The sequence below is a fragment of the Netta rufina genome, assembly GCF_964035555.1.
Source record: "Netta rufina genome assembly, chromosome: 7".
NCBI lineage: Eukaryota > Metazoa > Chordata > Aves > Anseriformes > Anatidae > Netta > Netta rufina.
Genome location: NC_140130.1, coordinates 2,612,711 through 2,638,296, shown reverse-complemented (window position 1 = coordinate 2,638,296; position 25,586 = coordinate 2,612,711). Strand labels below are relative to the sequence as shown.

General features: G+C 43.2%; 1 protein-coding gene across 2 annotated transcripts in view; it reads right to left on the bottom strand.

Annotated features, from left to right (window-relative positions):
- The window catches only part of ARID5B (AT-rich interaction domain 5B), a gene marked incomplete at both ends in the record, with an annotated part of 105,986 nt that overhangs the window by 39,780 nt on the left and 40,620 nt on the right, over positions 1 to 25,586 (bottom strand). For both annotated transcript variants that reach the window (XM_084290518.1, XM_084290517.1), the window contains one exon: positions 25,054 to 25,284. In XM_084290518.1, the coding sequence (XP_084146644.1) occupies positions 25,054 to 25,284 (231 nt within the window). The remainder of the gene's footprint in view (positions 1 to 25,053; positions 25,285 to 25,586) is intronic.

The window sequence follows — 25,586 nt, the reverse complement described above, 5'->3', positions numbered from 1 at the left end:
CGTTCTCTAGATGCACATGCTTTGATGTTAGAGATGTGTTGTTATAGGGAGGGTGTTAAAAAAAACAGTGGCCTTCACACAGCTGAGGTCAAGCTATGTTGGCACTTTGTCAAAATCAGTGGTGTAGCCAAGAGGTTTTAATGAGCCTGGAATGCATTACCTCATTTGTCATACCTGGATCACTTACTCATGCCGAGTCCAAAATAACCTTAGACCTTGTTGGCTGCTCAGCAAACCATGTAAGTAAACAGCCCTGTACTCATGCCTAAAACATGTACCTTTTCCTTGCTCATTCCACATTACTTACTCCAGAGAACATCTAAGCAACCATAACGTCTGAGATCAAAGTTCTCACCTTTTCCAGGCCTCTCTGACCTGCCTAAGTAATTCCAGATACAACTTTTGTTCTTGTTTGCTGGTACTCCAGTTTCTCAGAAACATTTCAAAAACAGGAGAAAAAGAGACAGGAGTAGGTAAGAAAGGCCATCACTGTATTTTGCTGAGGCGTTTACCGGGATAGCTGCTCAGCACTGCTAATGGTCACACAACTTAACTGCAGCCAGAATCTGCTTGGCAGTGTGGTTTTGTGACCAGTTTTCTCTCCCATGGGAAGATGAAGAGGAGTAAAAGTGCTTTTGCCAACTACAAAAGTATGACAATACAAAAAAAGCCCAAGCTTGTAAAACTGTCCAGGGTCACCAGTACAGAAGGTCCAGGGGAAGATACGGGTCTACACCTAGGGTGGGCCTATACAGCCAGATCAGCCCTAAGCATGAAGGAGGTAATCACAAAGCTGGAATTAGGGTGGTGCACTGGAGGGTGCGAGGAGAAGTTAATGAACAGAGACACGCTGGGGTGCTGGTTACACAAGAGGATTGTGCTCCCAAGAGACAAGCTGCAGCACACCTGCTAAATGCATCAACAGCCTCTCCTCTCCTTCTGTGAGGTGTCAGACAACCCAGAGAACACCTCCTTGGAGAATCCCTTTGCACTGTGCCAGTCCTTATATTTTTCAGCTTTCTCTCCCTCACACACACACACAAATTGCAGTACCAGTATGCTTGGCCCTCAGCTGCAGACACACAGCAGACTAGGAGACTCTCTCTTAGGCAGGTGGAAGCAGCAGGATGTGTCAGATCACAGAGCTCCTCATAAGCCGGGTACCCAACAAAAGCTGGAGGTGGCAGAGGAGATGCCTGGCCATCAAAGTCATGGTGAGAAGCACAGTCCCAGGTCTCCAGATCATCCACGAACCAACCATCCCTGCTGGCAGGTGGCAAATAGCTGGTTGCTGAGGACATCCCTAGAGCAGCCTGGCAAAAGTTAGCTCTTGGCTGAAAAACATGCTTACATGTTGCACCTTTTAAAATGTAATGAATAGAAAGTTAACAGTTTTAATGGTTTTAACACTTACCCCTCTAGGGGGCTTCTGGCATTCTGCAATATCTGAAAGTTCAGACGAGCATATTGCTAGCTTTAAGTACAGTCTCAATAACTGTCCAAAGGTTAGTTAATCTTGCAACCTGTTCTGGAGTCTCAGCTGCTTCCTTAATTTCCTCGTCTCCTCTGTCTCTTTGTTTCCTTCACCTCATTCTCCTTTCTGAATCCCAAGTTCAGGATCTTGTCTTTCATTTGTTGTCTTTTCACCCCTCAAAGTTTATTTAAAAGCTGCTGCCTCCTGGAAACAGCGTTCGAGGCATAGGGCCTGGGGCATGCATAGCCCTGGCACACAGAGCAGCGCTGGTGGGCAGGAGCACGTTGCAACCAACGTAGTGTTGCATCAGAGAGTCAGAATTTTTACATGTCTGGAAGATAAAGGAAAGGATCGGACTAGGCTAAAATACCCCAGCCCTTTGTTTAGGGAACAAAACTATTGACTGAGTTGGGGGATACTCTCTACAGGCTCCCAAGAACACCCACGGTAGTGAGAGATGAACACCTACCAAGAATTAATGTTCTTGACCTCTGGAGGTCACCCACCCCCTCTGCCAACACACACCTCTTGCCTGCACAAGCTGCACATAAAATGATTTGAATATTAAAGCTATTTTTACTAGACTTTTTTTCTAAATCCAAACACTTGTTTATTCCTTTCTGCAACTCCTCTGCTCCGTGGATGTATAACTGACCATGTCAGTGCTGACCTGGAGTACCGTGCGGTCACAAACACCACGCTAAGGATCCACACCGCTCTCTAACCCATGGGGAGAAAGCCGACTTGTGTAGCCATTTCACAAAGTTTTGTTTTGGAAATGAGATATCCCATGCTCCATGTGGGGAAAATCAATTTGCTACCTCTCTAAAGAAAACATTCCTCATTTGGAAATAACTGAAACAGACACTTCCTTGTGTGGATTAATGTGGAGACATATGACTTGCTGCAGACTGTTGTTTTGACCCCCCTCCTGACCAGACAATCTCTGAAAAAAGCAAAAAGGTGGTATTTTTCATGGATTATGGGTCAGACTGGTATTGTTTTTAACAGTAAAGTTAGAGGCATTGCAAATACCAGGTTGGCTAATTATGCCCAAACTGGAATGTTTTTAGTTTCCGTGGAAGACAGTGACGGGATTCAGGACAAGGCTTGGACTCTCGTTTTCTTCATTTCAGCATAGCTGGAAGTTAATTAAGACTTCTGCTGTAAGGGCTTTGTTTCGTCCTGCTGACTAATTTGGGTTAAAAAAAAAAAAAAAAAAAAAAAAAAGGAAAAAGGGTTTTTTTTTTTTTTTACAAATCTATGCAGATGTTAAATATTGTGAAGTATGGCAAAACGAAAAGGGAAGATGAAGACTTAGAGAAAAAATCTATGCCTGACAAACATGTGACATTCAAGTAGTCCTCAGCGCAAATTAAAATAATAATTAAAAAAAAAAATAATCCAGAGTACGCCTATTACTGGCTACAGATGACAGAATTGTTATTAATGATTCAAAAAGAGGCAGAGGTGTTTGGTAAATATTTGTTCCATATTTGCAAAGAAGCCAGATGATATGCTTGCAAAAGAATATAATTAAAGTCAGTCAATTGACTCGGTTTTACATAAACCAGATCTTAAAACAACAAAAAAAGAAAACAAACAAAGCACCTTATTTTATACTTTGAAACTGCAAGCTTGATTAGAGAAACTAGCAGCATGCAGGGAACTTACCTGCATTTTGGCAAGGCAGTTGATTTAACACTAGATAACACTTTGATTAAAAAATAACACCACATAATTTTACTCTAGCATACATTAAAAAGATTAGGAACTGGTTAAATGATAGATCTAAACACAGGCATCAGTGGGGAATTTCTATCAAATGAAAATATTTCTGGTAGGATTCCGCAGGGGTTGCTGTTAGACTTGATGATATTCAGCATTTTCTTCAGGGAAATAAATACAAGGTCCCTGACAGTAATGTTCACCGTGACACCAGGACTGGCACAATGCTAACACCAAGGCTAAGGAAAACCAACTCCCTCCAGTACTGCTCCAGCATAAACCCGTGAGCAAGGGCCCCAGGTGACACTGACAGACCCGAGGGTGGCATTTCATGGCCTGCTGCCCTGGGGGGACACCCAAAAAGCTCAACCCGTGCTGGGTTTCAGCAAAAATGACCGAGAAATGACTTCATGAGCTAATGCGAGAGCCCTGAAGGGAAGAAAAAGCTGGTACTCAGAAAGCAGGCGGTGTGATGACACACACCGAGGCACTGGAGTCAACACACGAGAGCTGATGCCAGTATGCTGGGGCACGTGCACCATCAGCTTCTGGAAGACCTTCCAGGAAAAGCCTGAGCCAGCCACACGCTGGGGGCACCGCGCAGGAGAAACGCACACGCTTGGAGGGTCTCTGTTGGACACCCGGCCAGAGCTGGGTGTCCCGCCTCAGGCAGGCCGAGGGCCAGATCCTGGCTGCTGCTGGACGGCCTCGGCAGGCGTCCAGCTGTCTGGCCCTGCTCCTTGCTCAAGCAGCTGTCTCCCTTCTCCTTTGGAAAAAAGGTGGTGAACTGGATGAAAGCGCTTGCTGGTAATTTTGGCTGATGAGCCACTACTTGGTTCATACCAGACTGGATGACTCAGGGGTTTGTTTGGTGAGAAACTCCAGGATCACACGAACAAATACAGTAAAACACTGTGCTATTCAGGACAAGGAGCTTGAAGAGCCACAGCCTTGATTCAGCAAAGTACACGTCTAACTTTTAAAGAGCTGGAGCATGCCCAGACCTCTGATGACCTCGCTGGGGCCATTCATATCTTTGAGGCTGAGGCGGTGTTAAGTGTGGCACTGAACCGAGCCAGCACGGCTCTGTTTGTGACTAAGGGGAAGGAGCATTCAAGCCATGAACAAAGAAATTGTCCTATCTCATCATGAAACACACCGTGCTTGGGCAGCATCACAGGACTTGCCATGGGATTCTCCGGTTTCACTTTCCCTCAGAAACCTGCAGCCAGCCTCCATGGCCCTTGCACCCAGTGGGGCAAGAAAAAAAGAAAGAAAAAGTAAAGTGAAGGAAGAATGAGCAGGCACAAACAGATTACGTAATAGCCAAGACAAAAGCAGTACAAACACAGCAGCAAGAAGGGAGAACACAGAGCAAACCCATGCAAGCCAGCCAACCTCATGGCAACTCTGCAGAACACACGAGGCAGACTCCCCACTAGAGTGCGTTCGAAAATACAAGGCAAGTAAGAGCACACAGCAAACGTTAAGACGTCTTTCCTAGCAATATTTCCTTTTCTCTCCCACAAAAGCTAGCGTTTGTTAAATTGCTGTCTAGCAGAGTCAGCAGTGCCCAATGGAGACGTGACCTACATACCTCGGAAATACAATGGCTATGCAGCCGGTGCTATCCGCGCAGATAGTCAGATTAGATGGTCTAATTGACTGGTAACGGATGGACGCTGCGTAAACAGGCAGAAACTCATACAAAAAGCATAAGATGGATGCTTTCCTGAGACCTTGCTTTGGGGAGTGCCAACAGCAGGTAGGAGGCTATGACTGCCCAAACGCACAAAACACGAAAATGGCAAACGCATTATTTAACCTCTCGCACTTCTGATTTGCGGTGGATTATACAAGAAACCAATATAATTTCTTTCTTAGTGTCAGGACTCTGTATTTCTCTCTTTTCTTCCCACTTTGCTGCAGTCACTCGTGAGGCGCACGACGCCCCGCAGCCCACCCGCCGCCGCCTCACGGCCGCCCGGTCCCTAACGGCCGCGCACTCCTTATTTGGGCAAAAGCCGCCAACGGCCGGCCCTTCCCTCACAGCCCCGCCGGGCCGCGCTGAGGGGGCCGCGCTGAGGGGCTCGCAGCCGCCCCCTGGCGCCGCCCGCCCGCCACCGCCGCGGCCCCGGAGGGCTACAAACAGGGGGAGAGCGGGGCCGCGGAGATCACTAAATTAAGTCTGCACAATCACTTCATAAAATAAAATAAGAATCATTTCGATTTGAAATGCAGCTGGAGGGGCTGGGACAATTTCCTGCCTGACGCAGGCCCATCCCCGCAATGTAAATAACACCGCTGTTAGCACGAGGCGATCAGGAAAAAAAGGCACCTGAACGCAGAAATGCATTTTGCAGCCTGTCCGAAGCGAGGATGCCAAACCTGTATTTTATTTGAATGCTGCTTTGATAAATCACCACTGCTTCAGCAGGCTTTTTTTTTTTTTTTTTTTTTTTTCTCTCTCTAATGTCCTGTTTTTCCTAACAGACATCCAGGGCTGATTAAGCCCGAGCAGCCTGAACCCACCAAACCGGCGGGGTTTTGCAACAGGAATTATTCACTTCTTCCCTGCGTGCCGTCAGCATTCTTAAAATACTGTTACTATAAAACTCGGCGGCGTGCTCTTCAGAAACGCGTGACGTTGCCCGCTCGCTTGTTTTCAGCTGCAATTGTGCAATTTTAAAATTCTTTTCTTTCTCAATGCCTTTTCCCCAAACAAATACCTCTGATAGTTGGAAGATTACAAAAACAAGTTAGATTTTATTTGAGACTTACAGGCCAGCTGTAATATTACTGACTGATTGCACAGTAAAAAGGCCAAACATTGCTTTATTTGTTACATATCCTGAGTTAATTGTCAGGCTTTCTCTGCCTAATTTGACGAGACTGAAACATCGCAGGAAGTGCATATGGCAATTCAAAAAGCATAACCAGGGGAAAAAACAAAACAAAACAAAACAAAAAAAACATTTGGTTTGCATACCCAGGTACGTGTGCCGGCTGAAGGCCACCTCCACCTGCCTGCTCCCCAGGGCACAGCCCAGGAGCCCAGCAATTGCCCCGTCCCCAAAAGCCACATCTCGGGGGACCAGTGGGACCCACCTTGCCTGCACACCGGTCTCTTGTGCCGAGCCTTCTCTTCCCTTTCTGCACAATACCTGATGGGTTTTGTGGGATTAGGCTGCTGGAAGACTGTGGGAGGTTCAGAAAACTTCCCTTCTCTGCCTCATGAAATACACAGCAAGAATTTTATTGACTAATCTTGGTCAGTCCCCTCCTCCTGATAGCATCTGGAAGGGCTTTCGCACTGCACGGGAATCCTCATCGCACTTCCAATAAAAGGACTGCTCCGCTCCCAGATATGCCCGTGCCGACTGCTGCAGGATCGAGGTTTTTCCTAGAAGCCTCCCGACCAGACGTGACCCGACTTAGCTTTGTTTAGGAAACCTGACAAAGTGACATGAATGGCCAAAGCTTCTGTATATCTAATTTTAAACAGATAAAAGTAGCTCCAAGACAAACCAGCACCTCTCCTAGATTTCCAAGTGCACTATTATGTAGATCTGGACTTCAGCTAAGGTGAATATGAAGATTCATTGTCCCAAGAGATAAATATTGACTGAGGAGAAGCAAAGGTCAAACTGGTCAATATTTACTCAAGAAACTCTAAATCTTGGTGCAGCATAACACACGCTCTGAATGTCTTCATCAGCTGCCTCTGGAGATCTTTTCATTATGACTGAGGATTTCAAAACTGCAATCTTTTTCCCTTTAAAATCCTTGTTTTAAAAAGAAAAACTGATGCAGACCTATTGCAAACAGGAAGCTTTCTGTGCCCACAGCCTCGGCAAAAGCAGAAGTGTCTGTTTGCAAATGCTATCTGACCAGTCTGCCTGCCAGAGCTCAGTACCCCTGACCCCTGAAGACGTGAACAATAAAAATTTTCTGACTCATCACATGACAGTATTTCAGGCTACCATGAACAGGAATTTCTTCTTTGGTAAGGATTAATGCACTCCCTTCTCCCTCTGTCTCAAATATCTGTAAATTAAGGCTGAAATTTTATCTCAGGCTTCTATTTCACATAAGGAATTACTTTGAGACAATGTCAATCAAGACCTTTAGGGAGTTACAGTCCTATTATTTACTGTGGCAAGTATATTAGTCCTATTATTTATCTAAGGTTTCATGTTTACTGCCTCTTTTCTGAAGCTCTTCCACCGTGCTATTTTTGTCTGAAGCCACAGCCTGACAGACTCTTCTTTCCACAGAACAGCATTGTTGAAAGCTAAAATTCATGGTAATTTATAAAGCCCAATCTTTCTGGAGATGTGCGAGGAAAGAAGCCACCCAAACCCACTGGATTTTCAAGGAGGTTATTCCCCGGTTTCCCCCGGGCACCTTCACATGGCCACTCCACTGGCCATGAAGGTACCAACCCTTTTACTTCTCCGTCCAACCAAATCTTGTAACACAGTGTGTAAACTCCTATTTCTAACCTTTGTCTCCACTAAAAGCCAAACACAGCACACATTTGTTGCAATCACCATGGAGATCGGTTGGTTTCGAATTAGGCACAAACTGTTTGTTTCCTTTGCTATTTTTATTGTGTTTTGAGCCTATTACGCTCCTCCCTCCATGCCCTTTCTTTATCTTTACTGGCAAATGAGACAGTTTTATTCCTGGGAGCCAAATGGCAGACACAGCCACCCCTCACTCGGTGGGGGACGGCCGCGGTGCCCCCTCCTCAGCTGCTTTCCCTCGCTGTTTGGTGACCAGAAAGTGTGCAGGACCCGGCTCTGCTGCTGGGATGAGCCAGAGGGCTGGATGGGTGGAAAGCCTGAGCCTTGCCTTCTGCAATTTCATAGTTAGGCCTACAAGGGATGCAGGAATTAATTTAGTCTCTGCCAAAGGAATATGAGGTGGGCATCCCGTCTGCAATGTCATGGATGAACCACTAAGAGCTGTCAAGAGGGAGCGGAGTTTTGCTGCTGGCACGCACAGGATGGGTGGCGATGGGGAGAAAGAGGTGAAATGAGGAATGGAAACTTGGGAGGACAGAAGCAGTGGGGAGAGGGGGAGCCAGGCTTTGGGGCTCCTTGGACTATGCGCAGAAAGCCAAGCAAAGCAGCAGTGCCAGCCCAGGTGCGTGCGGCTGCAAGCAGAGCCAACAAGCACCCTCCCGCTCCTGCACCCCCGAAAGCACCGAGCTGTCATTACTCGACTCCCAGGGATGCAAACTCTCCAACAAGTGCTTGGACGCACAGCGAAAGACGCAAGGACTGATAGTGCTGAATGTAGGTTTCCCACAGCCCAAGTCAATGGTCTCCCTGTGCCAAAAACGCAGCAGGCTGGGATCTGACAGTACCAGCGATGCATATGCCAAACGCAAGCTTTTCCCACAGCTCTGTGACAGGTACATTATTTCCTTAAAAACAGTATCACGTCTCCACGAAAAAAATCCCTCTGCTTCTGGAATCATATGCAATCCATAATGTGGAACTTAAGTTTAATTCAAAGAGCAATTAAAAAAAAAAAAAAATCAATGAAATGCTTTTATGAAACAGGAGATTGATCTGCAGCTTAAAACTTCCAGTAATGTAATATTTTAGAACTTTAATAAATAATGCTTTTATCTTGATTGCAAAATAATACCCTGCCATGAAAACACAGAGTGGAGGTAGGAAACTGTTCAACAAGAATTAAAATGTCACACTTTGCACAGAACGGAGCATTACAATTATTGGTGAAACACATTTTTCAAACTTGTTAACACAAAATTAACAATTACATACATCACTTAATTCTATAAGTGCATATCCCTCGAAGTACCCATTAGCTAACCTTGCCTAGTTCGGTTTTAATATACATGCAGGCTTTGTAGCACAGAGGGGATGTAACCATGTGAGTGCTGGCACAGTAAACCCTGAAATGGCAAGTGCTATTAAATTGAGATGCAATCACGTTGAAAGGGAAACATTAACAAACAGCAGACAATTGAGAAGAAAATACAGGGCGCTTGTGTTCTAATACATGTGCTTCAAAACCTTATATAACTATTCATTGTCTAGTTCATCTGGCCAGGGGCCCGGTTTGCTCTATGCTATGCTATACTAATTTTATAATAATAAACTGTTACACAAGCTTTATGCAGTCATGCATATGAAGAGGTTGTGGAAGACATTACATTTGATTATCTTTCTAGCAAAGACACCATCTTGAAATTAAACATTGCCTGTTAGAAGTATGTATAAGATTAAAAAAAAAAAAAAAAAAAAGAAAGAAAGAAAAGGGACTATCTCAAGGAAAACAAAAAATCATTTCAAAAAGGAGATGTTAGATTCTTTTCCCTGTCTGAGTATCACCTTCATATTATGCATGACAGATGAATACCACTAATCCCATAATACAATGCAAGAATCTGCATGTTCCTGGACTATGTTTGTTTGAAGACAATCAGTGATTTTGGAAACACATGCTTGTGTGTGTGTGCTAAATGCACCTTCTTTTCGTAAAAGCAAGGCAAAAAGGGTTTACAAAGCCAGAAGGAATGCGTGAAATAGCCGGGGTTTAAAAACCCTTTATGCTATTCGTTGCTTTAGCATGAACCAACACGAACCACCGAGATGCTTCAGTTAACATTTAGCTGTACCACGAAACATTTTGTAAGATAGCAGTTGGAAAACATGGGCATGAGAGGGCACAAAAGCATACGCAGTACAAACCAGATGCGATCCAGAAAAGTCATTTCATATTCCGCATTTGTCTATGGAATTGTCTGAGAATTTTCTGCTGAACATTATTTCCAGGTTTATCACAGCAGTTCAAAACTGGCTATATTTAGTCACTGACCAGTGCCAGAAAGCACTACCAGACTATAGGATCATGGCATATTTTAAGTTTGATATCTCATCCGCCATCAAGGCCAGAAATAAATGCCTTTTATTATCACAAAGAGCGAAAGCCTCAGACCTCCAAGATATATAAGTGATGTTTTTCAGCTCTAAGTCACAAGATATCAACCTCAAAAATCACATTATTCAGATTACCATTGTGTATCTGCTACTTCCCTACCACCCCCTACATATTTTGATTTCAACATTTTAACGTCTAATCTAAAAAAAACACTAAAGCTAGTGAACCAATGTTTTATGTGGGGCCCCTGAGGCACTTCCACATGCAAATAACAACAATACATACCAGAAGCAAAGAGTCGGCAGCCAAGTGGCACAGAAGTCAAGGGGTGTAGGAGCAAACCCCCAAAAGCTTCAACGACGGATTCCGATCTAAATCACATCACTGTCAATCCCGAATAATTGCCTCCTGCAGATTTACATGAGTGGAATGGAGATCACAGTCTTGCTCTTAACCTTTACCTTTGAAGTTGAGATGGTCAAAAATACGATTTTCTATCCAACAGGAAAATGCCAGAATTGGATCATTTTGTCCTAATTGGGACAGGCAGTCAAAAGAGCTGCGAGCAACACTAACGGGCAACGATCAGGCTCCTCAGCTTTAACGTTCCTGATGGAAAGAAACCAACTGAAAACACTTCAGCAAATCAAACCTTTGTCTGGGAGCATTCTGACCTTCCCCTGCATCCCTCTGAGCCGCACCCCAACCCTCCTGGCCCCATGTGCATTGCCAGCGCTCGCCTGAAACCCTGCTGCCCAGGGGTGCCCAGAGGAGGATTTCAGCTCGGCCTGATAGGTGCAGTCATTCCAGCCCTACGTCAAAGAGTTCATTTCAACTGTTTTGATGGACAAGAGAAAAAAAAAAAAAAAAAAAAAAAAGACTAAAAAAAGACCAAAATCAAAACAGAAACATAGTGGCTGTGGGGAGCTACTGGGGGAAGGATTTCCATTTTATTCAAGTGGCATCTTCCAGTCCAAATAAACGGACCTGGCTTAGAAGAGTGAGAAAAATCTCATGTGAGGTAAGTTATGCCACAACTCAAGTGCTAGAAAAAGTGGGAATTGTGTGGCGGTGCAAGAGAAGGGCCAGTGTCACGCCGGGCATGCTGCGGTTAGACCTGGGCCTGGAAATCTCCGCTCAGCCAAATGGGACCTTTAGTCGCAGGTGGGATGCAACACAAGGTGGCAAGATTTCCCCAGCAATTAAGCATGGTTTGTTTATTCTCCATCATTTATTTTAACCGCTTTCTCTGTATTGTATTGGTTTCGGCTTGGGGAACTGTGGAAGCCCTCCCGTAACCACGTCTGGCCGGGGGACTGCCCCCCTCAGCTCCCCTCTGCCCCAGGGGTGGGCTGGAGCTGGCGTTTGCGGCGCTGGGCTCAGGCTCGGGGGCGCTGAGGCTCGGACCCCGGCGGGCAGCGCAGCCCTAGCGCCTTCCCAGCTCACCTGACATGGGCGCCGCCGGGGCTGCTCATTCATCTCGGCTCCCTTTGCTCTCCCGAATATTTCTGATGGTTGCCAGGCAACTATTGTTGAATACATGCATGAGGCATTAATTGTCTGAGCACTTTAAAAGAGGAAAATTCTTTAAAACTGAGGACATTGCCATACCAAAAATAGGATATTTCCTTTATAAAGGGCAACACTCGTGGCTGGGAATGTTGATGGCTGCAGTATGTCAGAGGCTAGATGAGTCACGGCGATTACTCACAGCGCAGCACAAAAGAAGTATCTTAGGAGACCTGACTTTATAATAAAGTTTTATTTTAAATGACGTGCTTCAGATCTAGTTTTATCTTCCAACTGCTGTCCTTGGGATATCGTGGTCCATGTTTTCACCACGAAATTAACGGTGTTGGGTCTATGGGCTGTTACACAGTGCTAGAACTTACTGAGTGTATCAGTTCACTACCTTCCAAACCCAAAATGGCACCGGCAAGTTTTCCTCTTTGCTACACTTCAAAGAGATACTCCAGTCTCACTGCTGATCCTAAGTGCTCTGTGCTCCCTATCCATAAATGTGGATTTCATTTTATAGGGTCTTTTTTTCCAAAATACATTCCAATGTCATGATCAAGCTCTAAAGACAGTAAACACAGACTTCCATAAATTGACTTAAACTTCTAAACTAAACAATTGCAAGGATTTGCAGCTAGGTAATTTTTCCTCTTTTTTTTTTTTTTTTTTTTAAATAACAAACCCATCTCTATCATAAGTAAACACTCACAATATACGTATATCCAGCTTAATTACAGGCTGACTTTCAAAACAGCCAACACCAAAACCCTCCTTTTTTTTTTTTGGCAAATCAATCAAACGACTGTGCTTCATTGCAAAATCAGGATGTATAAAGGAATGAGGGCAACTGATTTTGAACATGGTTTTCTGAATGAATAGCTGCTAAATACCCTGGGAATAATATTTTCTGTTTTTTCAAACTTGTGCTCTACTTCTGTGCAAGTATGTCAAGAGACAGGCTCACCTGAAATTCAGCTGAGGTTAGAAAGGCTTGAAAGATGAAGATGAAGTGACTTATTTAATCAACGAAGTGAGAAGTAGAATCATCAACACCTACTTAAAGTAAACACGCCACCCCATGGCAAGGAACTGTTTTCACTGGGAGGTTAACTTCTTTTACTACAGTTGCAAATCCCAAATGAAGCAGGAGAGGCTGATGACAGAGCTGGAAGGGCGCACAGTACCTTTCTGTTGAAGCAGCAGCAGCTCTGTGTCACCCATGTTAGCAGGACGATCACTATTCACCTTTTCACAAGTTCTCTTACCCTTTCTGGGGGCTGAAACTGCTGATTTCAAATCAACTCCTCCTTTTCTATTACTCACTAGTTGCTAACACCTGCTTTTCAATTAACGTGCTCTTTAAAGCTATTACACAAAAAGGGGACTGGAGATATCTGCAGGACCCATCAAGGAAGGCTCATGAAGTTGGTACCTTAAGTCTGCACGTGATCTCGCAGCGTGTAACAACTTCTTTAAATGGATGCTGTTGGGTTACATTTCCAGCTATGCTTCTGCTGAGGACCTAGCCCTTTGTAGAAATTTCTGAAGTAGCCCCAAACGGACCAGTTCCCATCCTCCCTGAGCTGAGCTGCCCACCAAAGAACAGGCAGAGCCCACGCAGCAGAGGAGCACCCTGCCAGGTCAGGCTCTGACACCGGCCACTGCTTGTGGTGGATGCAGACTGGTGAGGAGAGCAAAGAGCAAATTTTAGGAAGGTTTGTTTTATTGCGTAATAATGACTGTGTAATGATCCAGCACAACCTAGCCTCTATTGACACAGATGCTACAAATGATTTAACATTAATACAGTCATGGTTTTTAAAGCCAGAAGAAAATAGTAGGATATTATCGCCTTGTTTACTTTCTGCACACACTGTCTATACAATTTCAGAGTGACTCCTGGCTGAAGACTGTATCTCTTGTTTGAGTAAGGATCACATCTTTTTGAAAGCAGTCTTGATTTCAAAGGTTCAAGTAATAAAGAGTCCATGTTACTTCTAGCTAAATTATTCCCCTGGTTAATTACCCCTCGCTGCTAGATAATCGTGCCTTAGTTTCAGCACTAATTTACCTGCTTCCACTTGGAAGCACTGGGTCCTGCTATGTGCCTGTTTGCCAAACTAGAGAGGCCTCTGCAGTCCTGGGTCTTCTGCTCATGGAGGAACTCTCAAGCCCCTCACAGCCTTCCCCTCCATGCGCTAAAAGGCTCACCATCCTCTGGTCCTTCACGTGAAGGCGTTCCCATGCCATGAGCTGTTCTTTGAGTCTTCCCTTAACCCTAGCCAGTGTTTCAATACAATGTGCAAAACATGGCCATCAGCATCCAGCACAAAGCTGAAGGTGGGAAAAATCTCTCTAATAAACTCCTTCTGCTCTTTCATGTTCCTCTGCAGCCCGTAGTTCAGAATAATGCACCTGAGTATTAGCAGTGCAGTTATCCCATGAAATTGTATCACCTTTTTTGCAGAAAGCCATCATCATTTGACTGACTTACCAAAATGTTAGCTCTTAGGGGTTTTGATAATGATTTCCCCTAGTGTTACATGCAGCACTAGCAACACCTCCCTATTTCTTCTCACTATTCCCCTGCTTATTCATCTAAGAATCACGTTTGCTCTCCTACTCTAGTCAATTGGTTATCTATCATTACCCTCAAGTAATTTATGGCATTAAGACCAACACAGCAGCCCCGAGGCACAAGGAAATGCTTGTCTGATCACTAAAAGACCCAGACACAGCTATATATAATATGCAGGCCCAAACTTCAGTTGCAATGTAAACTCTTACTGCCTCACTGGCCTTTGGCCCATAATGGACAATAAATCTGTTAAAAAACATTACAAAGTCCTAATTGCTGATGATAAACCTACAAATAATCAACACTTTTTTTTTTTTTTTTGAGCTAGATGCTGCTTTTTTTTTTTTTTTTTTAAAAAAGTTGCCTCCTTATTCAGTATCTATGCATAAACCCAAGGTCTATCAGCACCCATTGGCTATGACTGTGAAGATGGACGCTCACACCCCTTTTAGACAACATCAGTACCTTCTTCTAGTGGACACAGGGGGATTGCTGAGGTCTCTTCAGCTCTGTAATTCTGTCAATGATAACCTAATTCACATATTTTCCATGATCTGTCTAATCAGGTATACGAGGATGCTGACAGGTAATGAGAACTTCCTCAAACAGCATGAGAGTCAGTAGAGGAAAAAAAAAAAAAAAACAACCTCTAGATTACCCTTAACACCCTCACTCAATTTCAGAGAGAGAAAACCATAGCAAAATTTTATTAATGCCCTATCTCGGCTCTTTTGTGGTTTAATTTGAAAACAAACAAAAATAAATTCACAGAAATGCAGCCATGGGGAATTTAAATTCTGCAGAAATCTCACCCACCAGTAATTACTACTGCAGTGTTTAAAATTTCGAAAGAAAACAAACCGAAAACCAAACAAAACACTATTTTTCAATTAATTTTCTTCCTCTGATTTCTCTCCACATTGCATCATCTCCCAATTACTGTGATTTTGCTGAGTGTGCCAGTTTCTTAAAGACACAGCTATAAAATGTATGGACTAATTGTTGAGCAGAACTGAAGAGCTATTAAAACTGCAATAGTACAGCACTTCCAGTGGTAGTCTATTATTTCTACATGATTGGTTTTGTACAGTCCAACTCATGCAGCGAAACTCCTAGATAAATTAACTCCTTCGTTTTGACATAAACATCAAAGGCAGAATTAAAGGAGAATGAGCGTTATTTGCTGCTGCTATTTTATACATCATGTTCACAACATCCATGCGTGTTCCTGGAAAGTTACAAATTATTTAAATTGAGAAAGCCATTTGCTGTTTTATCAAGTCTGTAATACATAAAATTTGGCTCCAGAATTATCTCATTTTCTCATTTCATGTTTCCCTGTCATCTACATGGTAGAGCATGTTTACAGAACTTTATAACTATAATATACAATTCAGTCATTTCTAAACAGCTCTATAAGAGTAACTCTGAAATGTACACATTTTAAAGATTACTTAGTGAACACCAAACCCTTTCCCAGCTGTTTTAAATTTTGAATTTCCCAATAAATGAATAACATACTAAAAAAGCAAACAAGATCTGACATTATTTAGTCTAAGTTTCTAAAATGGCATAACATCTGTAGCTAAAAACAATTTTGAATAACTATATTTAACTATAGCAGTATTCTATTATTCCTAGCTCATTTTCCTTACAGACGAGGGGACTTAATGTGGTGTTCAAACATTTCAAACATTTCTTTTAATTGTTTAGTCCTTCCAGCAGCCAAACTGCAGCAAAAAGGGGGGAGAAAAATCTTCGCTCATATCTTTTATATATATTCATGTGACCAACCCATGATCTCAGTTAAGTGCCACAACTGTTCATTAACACACATCACAGCCCCACAGTCAGTACTGCAAGCTTTGAAACCGTGCCAGAAGCAGGGGCTCAACAAATGGCACTTTGACCTTTTCACTACTAACTTCAATCTTTATTAAAATCTCTAAGACATCAGCTCTGTCTCCCTCTTTTACCATCTTTTATCTGCCTCAGAAATACCTAATATTCATTCATTAAACAGACAAGTTTGCTACATTCTTACGTAATGATAGATCCCCTTTTCACTCGCGATCGGCTTGTGAAATGCCTTTGATTAAAAAAGAGAAAGAAACGCGCCCTCCCCCCGCCAAACAACTCTAAATTCAGATTGCTCACTCATTTCCAGGGAAATCGAGCATGGTGGCTAATATTAAAAAATCTTGCGGTATCCAGGCAAATTCTGCTCCATTTTATGCTTCTCTTAGTAAAATCCAACTTAGTAACACATGAAATGCTCACCCTGTTCTTTTCTTTCTTTTTTTTTAATTTCACGTTGGCATCCTCGTACCATCAGCCCGGCCATTTGTGCAGGGATAGAGACCGATTTTTTGCCCAGCAGGGTTTCCGTTCCCAACAATGGAGTCACCAAAACCAGTAGTCCCATGGAGTAAAATGCAACTGGAGACAAATAGAGGCTTTGATCATTTTTATGGTGCTCAAATATAGATTGGGGGAGAGAAATAATGTCTTTTTTTTTTTTTTTTTTTTGGTAATTTTATGGCCTAGCAGTAATTAACTAAATATATATTAAAGAAAAAAAAATCAGAAAAAGTTCACATGAGTCATTCATGTGTTTTCATTCTTTGTAAACTTTCTGGCACACCCTATATGCTTCATTTCTTGCTTTAAATAAGTACTGGAAAATATGCATAGTATTTGGAACCAAGGGGAATGACATATTAATTCAAAGTTTGCTTTGTGTAAGTTTGCATTTTCCAGATTTGAAATGCAACTTCAAGGAAACTTAAAACTCGCCTGCAAGCTTTAATTTATACCACCCTTCACCCACGGATTATCTCGAACGTATGAGCTATTCATTTAAGCAACACAGTGAAGTATCATCATTAGGTGGCTTAGTTGCCTGGGATACTACTATCAGCAGGGCCAGTGGGGAACCTGGGAAGCAGGAGCTCAAAAGGGGGAAAAAAGTAAACAAAGTAATGAGTAACAGTTACAGCTCCTTAAAATGTGTACATTAACCTTGGTATTGGGAAACTATTTGCTTTTTAGAGGCAGTACCCTCTGATGGAAATAATGACAAATATTTTGGAAATTCCATCCAAAGCCGAAATGAAATTACTCAAGCGCACTCCACGAGAACAAAGCTTTTTAGTATACGTCCAAATGAACTCAGGTAAGTTTACAAATGGCCTATACCTAAAAGACCATTAACTAAAATTACATTTGTTTTTATTGAAAGACAGCCTCAAGTGCTGACATGTAATATATGACATGTGATACATAATAATACTCCTAAACCAGTTCTGACATAATATCTCCCAAGGCATAATAACCACAAATGACTGCTTTAGTTAAGAACTAGCCAGAAGCAAAATAGATCCATGTAAAAGTAGCTTTAACCATAAATACCTCAACAATATTTTATGTCACTTTGTAAAAAAGTTAAAGGAGTCCCATAATAATTAACAACAAAAACTTCATGTTCTTTACTATTGTATGGTGGTTGTGAAAGGTTATTTCATAGTCCCGCAGCTGCCAATGCTGTAAATTATGCAGGCACCAAGAAGCATTAAGGAGAAATAATAGCAATTTAAACCAAGGCTGACGTAATTCATGATAAACAGTCATTGGAAAATATTACAATGTTGTCTTTTTTTGAGTGGGTTTAATCAGAAGAATGTGACCGTATTCTGACACAAACCACTTCTCTTTTCCATCGCAGGGGCGCTGGAAGGCGGGCTGGCCCTGCCTGCACAGCTCGCCCCGGGCAGGACACCGTGAGGAGCACTTTGCCAGGACAGGAGTAATGGGGCAACAGCGGCTCCAGCAATGGCACCATGGGCCCCTGACACCACTCTGACGCCTGTGAGGAGGGCAGGGTGCCCAGCCTTGGGCCCTGCCCGGCCCACAGCCCGAGGCCCATCCGAGCGCTGAGGAGCAGGGCAGGAGCGAGGGCGGCCCGAGCACGGCCGGCCGTGGTGTCGATGCTCTCCGGGAAGGAGTTTTGAGGCGGGTTTTATGGAGGGAGAAATAATCTATCTTAATATTTACCCTGGTTCCAGCTGCGGTTGCTAGCGAAAACGTAAAAAAAACAGCATTTGTTTCTACTGAAGTCCTTACAGACAGGAAGGTATTTTATCTTACGTTACCACACATTACTTATGTTCACTTAGCAGCTTGCTGTTAATGTTGGGTGCGATTCTGCCCCGGGTTAACTGGTGCAAAACCTGAGTAACAGCCACTGGAGCGCACAGAGTTATTTTGGATTTACGCCACTGTGAGTGAGACAGAATGTGACCCCTTATCAGTGCCTTTTTGCTTCGAGTATACAAATATTTTATGCATTTCAATGAGTGACAGAATGCAAAACTTGCAAATATTTATTTTTAGATGTATGGGGAAAAAGCAATTAGAGCTAAAAATGTTAAGAATGAAGAAATCACTTAACAGAAGCAATTATGTTGGGCATATAAACAGCTCTGCCTTCAGACATTTTATTCAAATGCTGCAGAGCACACTAGAAAATATCAATTGTTTAAAAAAACTGCAAGTATTTTTTCACAACCGAAAAATCAATCATTATAAACAACATCTGGGGATCATTAATATCTTACTCTACAGTTGAATTAACAAAATAAGAAAGAGGCCTGACTGGAATCCAGAACATTTCCAGATTTTCTTTTTCAAGCTAAAAGCTTATGTTTGCAGAGGTGGGGTGTGAGGGAGGAGGAAATGTACGTTTATCTATCTACATTGTATATAGCACCATTATGCATTAATCATTGCTTCCCCTCCAGCTATGTCCTGTTTTTGTTTTGAGAGAGTTAAAATCTGAAATATTTAGCTAAGCCACTCTACCCAGGGCCTAGGAAAAGATCTGCATATTTTTCAGACTGTTGGAGATGCCACCGTAAAGACCCGTCTAAGGAGGTCCCAAGTACCCACACTAATAAAAAGCCTCCACGATCTTCCCATCACATTTTTAGATGCTTAAATGTTCTAGTATTAGCAGAGGAGTGCTATTTATCTAGTATTAGCAGAGGAGTGCCATTAAACACAGACTTCTGCAACACGCTTTTAGGTGAAAGCACCAGAGGTATGGCTGTGAATGAGCACACAGCAACATAAAGAGGACACGACTCAGAGCAGTGTCAGCTCACGGTGTTCTTCCCAAGCCTTTGGTGAACAAGGAAACAGGACTTTCTCCTCTCCCAGTATGCACCCAGTCTTGTGCATTATCAAAGGTTTGTTCCTAGAAACACACATTAACAAACACAAACCTCTTCCGCTGTTGAGCTATCTCACGCTGGATACTGATCCCAAAAGGTAAAAGGTGAGGGACTCAAGGCACACTGATGGGAATCTTACAGTTAATCACAGCTAACGCTAGCTGATTAAACATCCCCACGACCTGAAAAATTACCATAAACTTAAGTGATAAAACGTAATCTTCTAGCCAGTTTTGGAGACTAAATGTTGAGCTTGCTGGACTCGGTATAGCTGCTCTGTTCTTCCACAGAATGAAAGCTGGCCATGTGAAACAGATACCAATTCTGGCTAAATTAACTTGAGACCTATTCTTGATCATTAAAACGTAGTTATGAGCTACATTGATGAAAACACCGACACAGATTTGAGGCAGCAGATGGATACAAACTAAGGAAATCCTGAAAAGGAAGGAATATTGCCATGCCAACCTTCTGGACACCTAATATGATAGGAGAAGATTAGAAGACCTGAGATTAGAAAACCTGGAATCATAGGAAGCTCTTGCAGGCTTTGCTGAATTTCATTGATATAAATTATCCTGCAGGTAGCCAAAATAATCAATAGCAAAAATGCTGACACTTTACCTCAGCTGAAAAACATTAAATAAAAAAAACAGCCCTTCAATCTTAAGCATGATTTTTATACTAGAGCTGGTTTAGAAACAAACGCCAACTTTGACTCACACAAATAAAGAATGTCACCAACAGGAAAACTGTATTTCATTAGACTAGAAATATTCCACTCCCCTCCTCCTCCCTTTTTGTGTTTTGTTTTTAACTTTCATTCCCTGCCAGGGTTTTGTTTGGTTTTGTTTTTTCCCCTAAACAACTTATCTTATCTAGGAGTCACAAAATTCTGTAAGCTAAGATGTATAATGAGAGCAAAGACAAAATTTCATCTACACCAAGAATAAGGGTACCACTCTGTATGTAGTGTGTGTGTGTGTGGGGGGGGGGGGGCACATCACCTATCCCTAAAATATACTGCAATAACAGCAATATACTGTTACTTGTTTTTTTCTTTTTTTTTCTAGTGGGAAGGGGGAGAGAAGGCAAGTGGGAACTGCTGTGCCTTTACACATCATTAACACAATGAGAAGTTTCTCTCTGTATTGCTCTTCTTGTATTGCAAAGCGAAGAAGTTTCATTTTTCAGAGGAAAAAATGATATTAATACCACAGCAGGCTGCAGTTCTCTCACTTTTTGGTATGAAATATTTTATAAAAAAATTGGCCTTTATAGGCAAAAATAAAACTTTTAACCTTCTTTTGGGGGTGAACAAGTGTTTACACCCCCAGGGACCAAACAGGTTTTTTAATGGCATATTGGACCCCGCTTGCAATAAAAGTAATCCAGGATGATTTAAAAAATACCAAATATATTTTAAAAACATTGAGAAGAAATAAAGTATTCAGTTTTCTCTCACACCCCTGTTTATACAACATGCAACCCCATGCTCACAAAACCCAAGACAGGCTTCTGGTTCATCTTGAGCAGGCAGGATTTCTAATATTTATCCAGCAAAACACCAGGACAAAATCTTTCTGCGCTGGGTTTTCACCTGGTGAGGCTGATGAAGCTGCAGAAACCCAGCACCACCCGAGCACACGACCCTCCTGCTTCCAAGGTGCACGTCTGCTTTCGCAGGACCGTGCATCCCCCCGGGGGATGTGGAAGTCCCACTGACAGATGCAACTCACCCATGTGCCCTGGGAGTCAGTCCCTGCAGCAGAGTAGGTACGAGCCTGGTAGGAGGCCAAGTCACCTTGTTTGGACAGGCAAACACAGAGAGGACGTGTGCTGCTCTAGCAACAACTTTGCGCACTGATTTCTGGCCAGGAGCCCTTGAGTACATCTTCTGGACACCGTACAGGCAGGTCTGCCCCCAGCTACATCTCTTTGGACTATAACAAACCCATGAGAACCCCGATTTTTTCATTCCTTTGCTCTTGCAGCACGTATGACCGCAGCAAATGCTGGTAAATTATATGCATTTCCAAAAGTTCTGCTACAACAATAACCCCAGCGGCTGATCAATCAAACGAATCTTGAAAAATGTCTTTACCAATAATCTCAAGCTGAAGAGAAACTGATTGTTCAGCTGGTATTTTGGTGTTTTAAGGGAGCAGGGGAATGAGGAAATAGTGTTTATAGAGCCCTGCCAGCCAGTGCTCGAGCCTTCCTGCACCCATTGCCTGCAGACAGCTCAGTTCCCACCTTCTGTGCGGGTTCACAACATCAGAGCTCTTCTTCCCAGCCTGCGACACCAGCGTTTTGTTATCCAGCTGGAAACCAAGCCACGGGAGAAGCAGAGAAGGACAGATGAGAAACTCAGCCCCCAATACTCCTGCCCAGACCACTCAGGCACGTGCCGTACAGCAGCAGGCACATGGGAGAGGAGCAGACACAGGTAGGTGCTGCAAGCTGCCCGCACCCTCGGCAGTGCTGAAGCCAGAGGTGAAGCTTCCTGCAGCCCTAACCCTGGAAAGGAACTCTGTGGAGATGAAGAGGCCGTCCACATGGGACTGCCCAAAGCATCGAGGCTGAAGTGCTTCACAGATCTCTTCCAGCCGTGTCTGCGGGAGCTGACTGGCAGCTTCTTCGTACCTTCGCTACTCAAAACAGAGAAAAATCCCACACCAAAATCCCAGAACTTTCCGCCTTAACTGTTGTATTGTCAACAAAACTTGATTTTCATTCCTCATTTCCTGCTTTATTTGTTTTTTGTTAACCTCCACAGAATGGGAAAAAAAAAAAGGAGGGGGGGGAAGCGAGAAGGAGTCAGAGCAGAACAAAATGTTTTTGTTAGAAAGGTATAATAAAAGTGGGGATAATACTTCCTGGAAAAACATTTCTCTCTATTAGAACTGCCTAACAAGAACAACAGCTTACACGCTGTGGTGAATGGGGCTCTTTGTAAAGGTATTTCTGGCGTCTCCCTTGTTACAAGCTGTATCTGTTGCACGGTGTGCCAATGCTCGGAGAAGGTGCAGCACCATACAGCAATGCTCCTGGAGAAACCCTGCAACCATAGCAGATGTCTTAGGCTCTCACAAAGACTTTCATAAGCCATACTGCCCCAAATTTTGTCCTTGCTTTAGAGTTTGGAGGATTTCAGGTGATAGGGCAATACCCATGGGCAGATCTTTTTCCTTCCGCACGCTTCTTTCATTTGCGAGGTAAAGAAATAGCCAAGCCCCGCAAATTAAATGTGTCTGGATCTCTTTATAAGCACCTTTTAAGAATTTTAGTCACATTTCTGTAATCTGGTCTCCCCTCAGATTTGACTGATAAATACCAGTGCCTCAGAGTAATCCATTTATCTACTGTACCACCCTGCCTCTGTTTAGATCTAGCAGTCATCACTTTCTACACGTGACATCAATCTACATGATATCAATGTAAACTGTTTGTATAACGAAGTGTTGTACATTTTATTGTCCTGCCAGCGAAGAAAAGGATAAAATAGCACTTTGCCTGTTGCCTTCAACAAAGGTAGTATAATTGACACCATACATTCTGCAATATAGAAGCAGAACCATACATTGGCCCGTTTTTGCCTTCCTAGCACAGCAGGGCTTGCAAATTTTACCACATCATTATTTTCATAAAAAATACTTTTAAAGAGTAGTACATTTTTGTTTTTATAGGCATTTGAAAAAAAAAATCTGCTTCTTAAACCAAACTAAATTTTAAATACACATTATTAATTTCTGTGGCAAAGATTTCTGTGGCTCTGGTTTGATAATGAGATAATTGCCTTGCAAAGGTCAACAGAATGGCATAGTTAGCTTTCAGAGACTGAACAAAGCACTTGCTATGGTTCACTAAGCGTAGTTTCTGTATCACTCCACATCCCTTTGATTCATCTATTACTAATATTCCATGATACACTTACATTATGGATCCAACTATTTCAACAAACCTGTAATCAAGGAATGACCCTGAATAAAATACTCTGCGGAAAACAGATGGCACGCTCATCAAACGCCTTCAAGCCTAAAATAACCTTTCCTATATGAGAAGGATAGTCAATTAAAACTGAACTTTATATTCTGTGGTGAAGCTTAGAGTAAATAAAAATCAACACGATACTATTGTGTTATTGGACCAAACTTCCAGGACATTTCATTCACTTTTTTCCACCAAACCCACTCCTACGAGGAACCAACGCTTTTATTCATAGTTCATTGAAAGCCTGTAATGCTTTGTGTAAGTGGACTTGACAGTTTGGGCCCATTTCTGCAAAAGCTTGACACCACGAAATTAAAGCTATTAACAGCAGCAACGTGCTCCTGCACCAACACTGCAGGAGGGCAGATCTCCTGCCTGCTGGAGGCTGATCAGTGCATGGTGCAGCAGAAGAGCAGTCCCACCTCCCCCCAGAAGATGCCTCAGCTCCCCCGTTGGGCTGGTGTTTCTCCCTGGCACACACACCAAAGGCCTGGACTGGGCACAAATTCGCAGCCAACTTGCTAAGGTCAGGAAAATGGGGGAGATAATTGTCCCATCACAGGCACTGTTGAGTCCCTCCCCTCTCACTCATCTTGTTGTATGCTAAATGCGTAAACCAGAATTGTCTCTCTGGAAGCCCCCAAGAGCTCCTTGTGGAGATGCACGGATCTCACAGAGCAGAGGCACAGCCCACCGCTACGCACGCAGACTGCTACCATTAGCTGCAGCGCTCATCCATCTGGTGGTACTGGTAATAACACTTGGTTCTTACAGCACAGCTACACTGACGAAGAAATCACACCAGCCCATTACTGGAGCTGCCCTGTGTGTGTGCAGAATATGCGCTCTGCAGCACACCCCCTGCACTTGGGTTGACTTAACAAAGCAAAACAAACCAGAAGTGTTAAATCACCTGGCAGCTATCGGAGGCACATCTTGCAGCCCTCTCTCCCAGCTGTGCGGGGCTGCGTACTCCTCTGGAGCGGCAGACTATTCTCTGCACCCTTTGAATTAAGAGGTCACCTCCCAGAAGTGCCTCTGCACTCGGAAAATCAAGCTCCTAGCACTGGCAAAACCCCTGCTGAAAAAGCCCGTCTTCCAGGAAGGCCAGGAACACACAATCTAGAGCTGACATTTGCGCGGGGCCCTGGGAGCATACGCGCGGTTGATGAGCGCTGTGCAGCAGCAGTGGGACACGCAGGGAGCCTCTCCTGTTTTGCATTTGTTAGCATACTGCACCAACAATGACTTGGAAAAAACAACACGTTGTAAAGTTTCTGCAGAGACATAGGCTATAGGCTAATGGTTAAGGAAGATACATTTCAAATCCAGACAATGGATCCTTTCACTTACACCCAGTAACTGTGCTCTACCCTTGTAACATTATCTTTGATTGTGATAAACTCGAGTTGCAATACCAAGATCACTAGCAGTTAGTTAGAAGCCTTCAGTCTCAGAGGAAAGAGCACATTTAGTACTTAACATTTCAAACATAAATAGCATCGGTTCACTTTAAAGGAATGACATCTTCCCCTTGGAAATCAGTGGACACTTAAGAAGAAAAACGTCTTTACTTCTGAGAAGAAGGAAATAGATGTAAAGTGACTTACCAAACTCATCACATATGCTTTCATTTTCTATAAGAGTTGGATGATCAAATGTATCCCGACAGTAGAAGATTTGGGGGTTCTTGCTTGTTACTGCAATGCCACCCAGGGCTAGAACAAACTCATCTGTTAGTATGGAGGAAGGCTTGTCCTGAATGCGCTTTAGCATGGAACGGTATCGACAGTACTGTGGGTAGCTGAGAATTAGCAGGTTTGAATCTTCATCATCTTCACCTGCAAGACAAAAAGGGAAAAAAAAAAAACTACATTAGAAAAATACCAAACAAGACTGTTACTCAAGGAGCTCAGAAAACCCATGGCCCATTAACGCGTTCTTTTCTCAAGACCTGTATTTCATAGCATGGTGATTTAAAAAAAAAAAAAAAGGTTAAAAATAGAAATTTTAGAGTAAGTTTATTGAAACAGCTTCTTCTCTGACTTTCTGTCCAGTTCTGCCATGCTTACCCACCAGGACTCTGCCTGCTCGAGTGAGGGAGCACCACTCTGCACACGCTGCCCAATGGCCTGGATCAAAG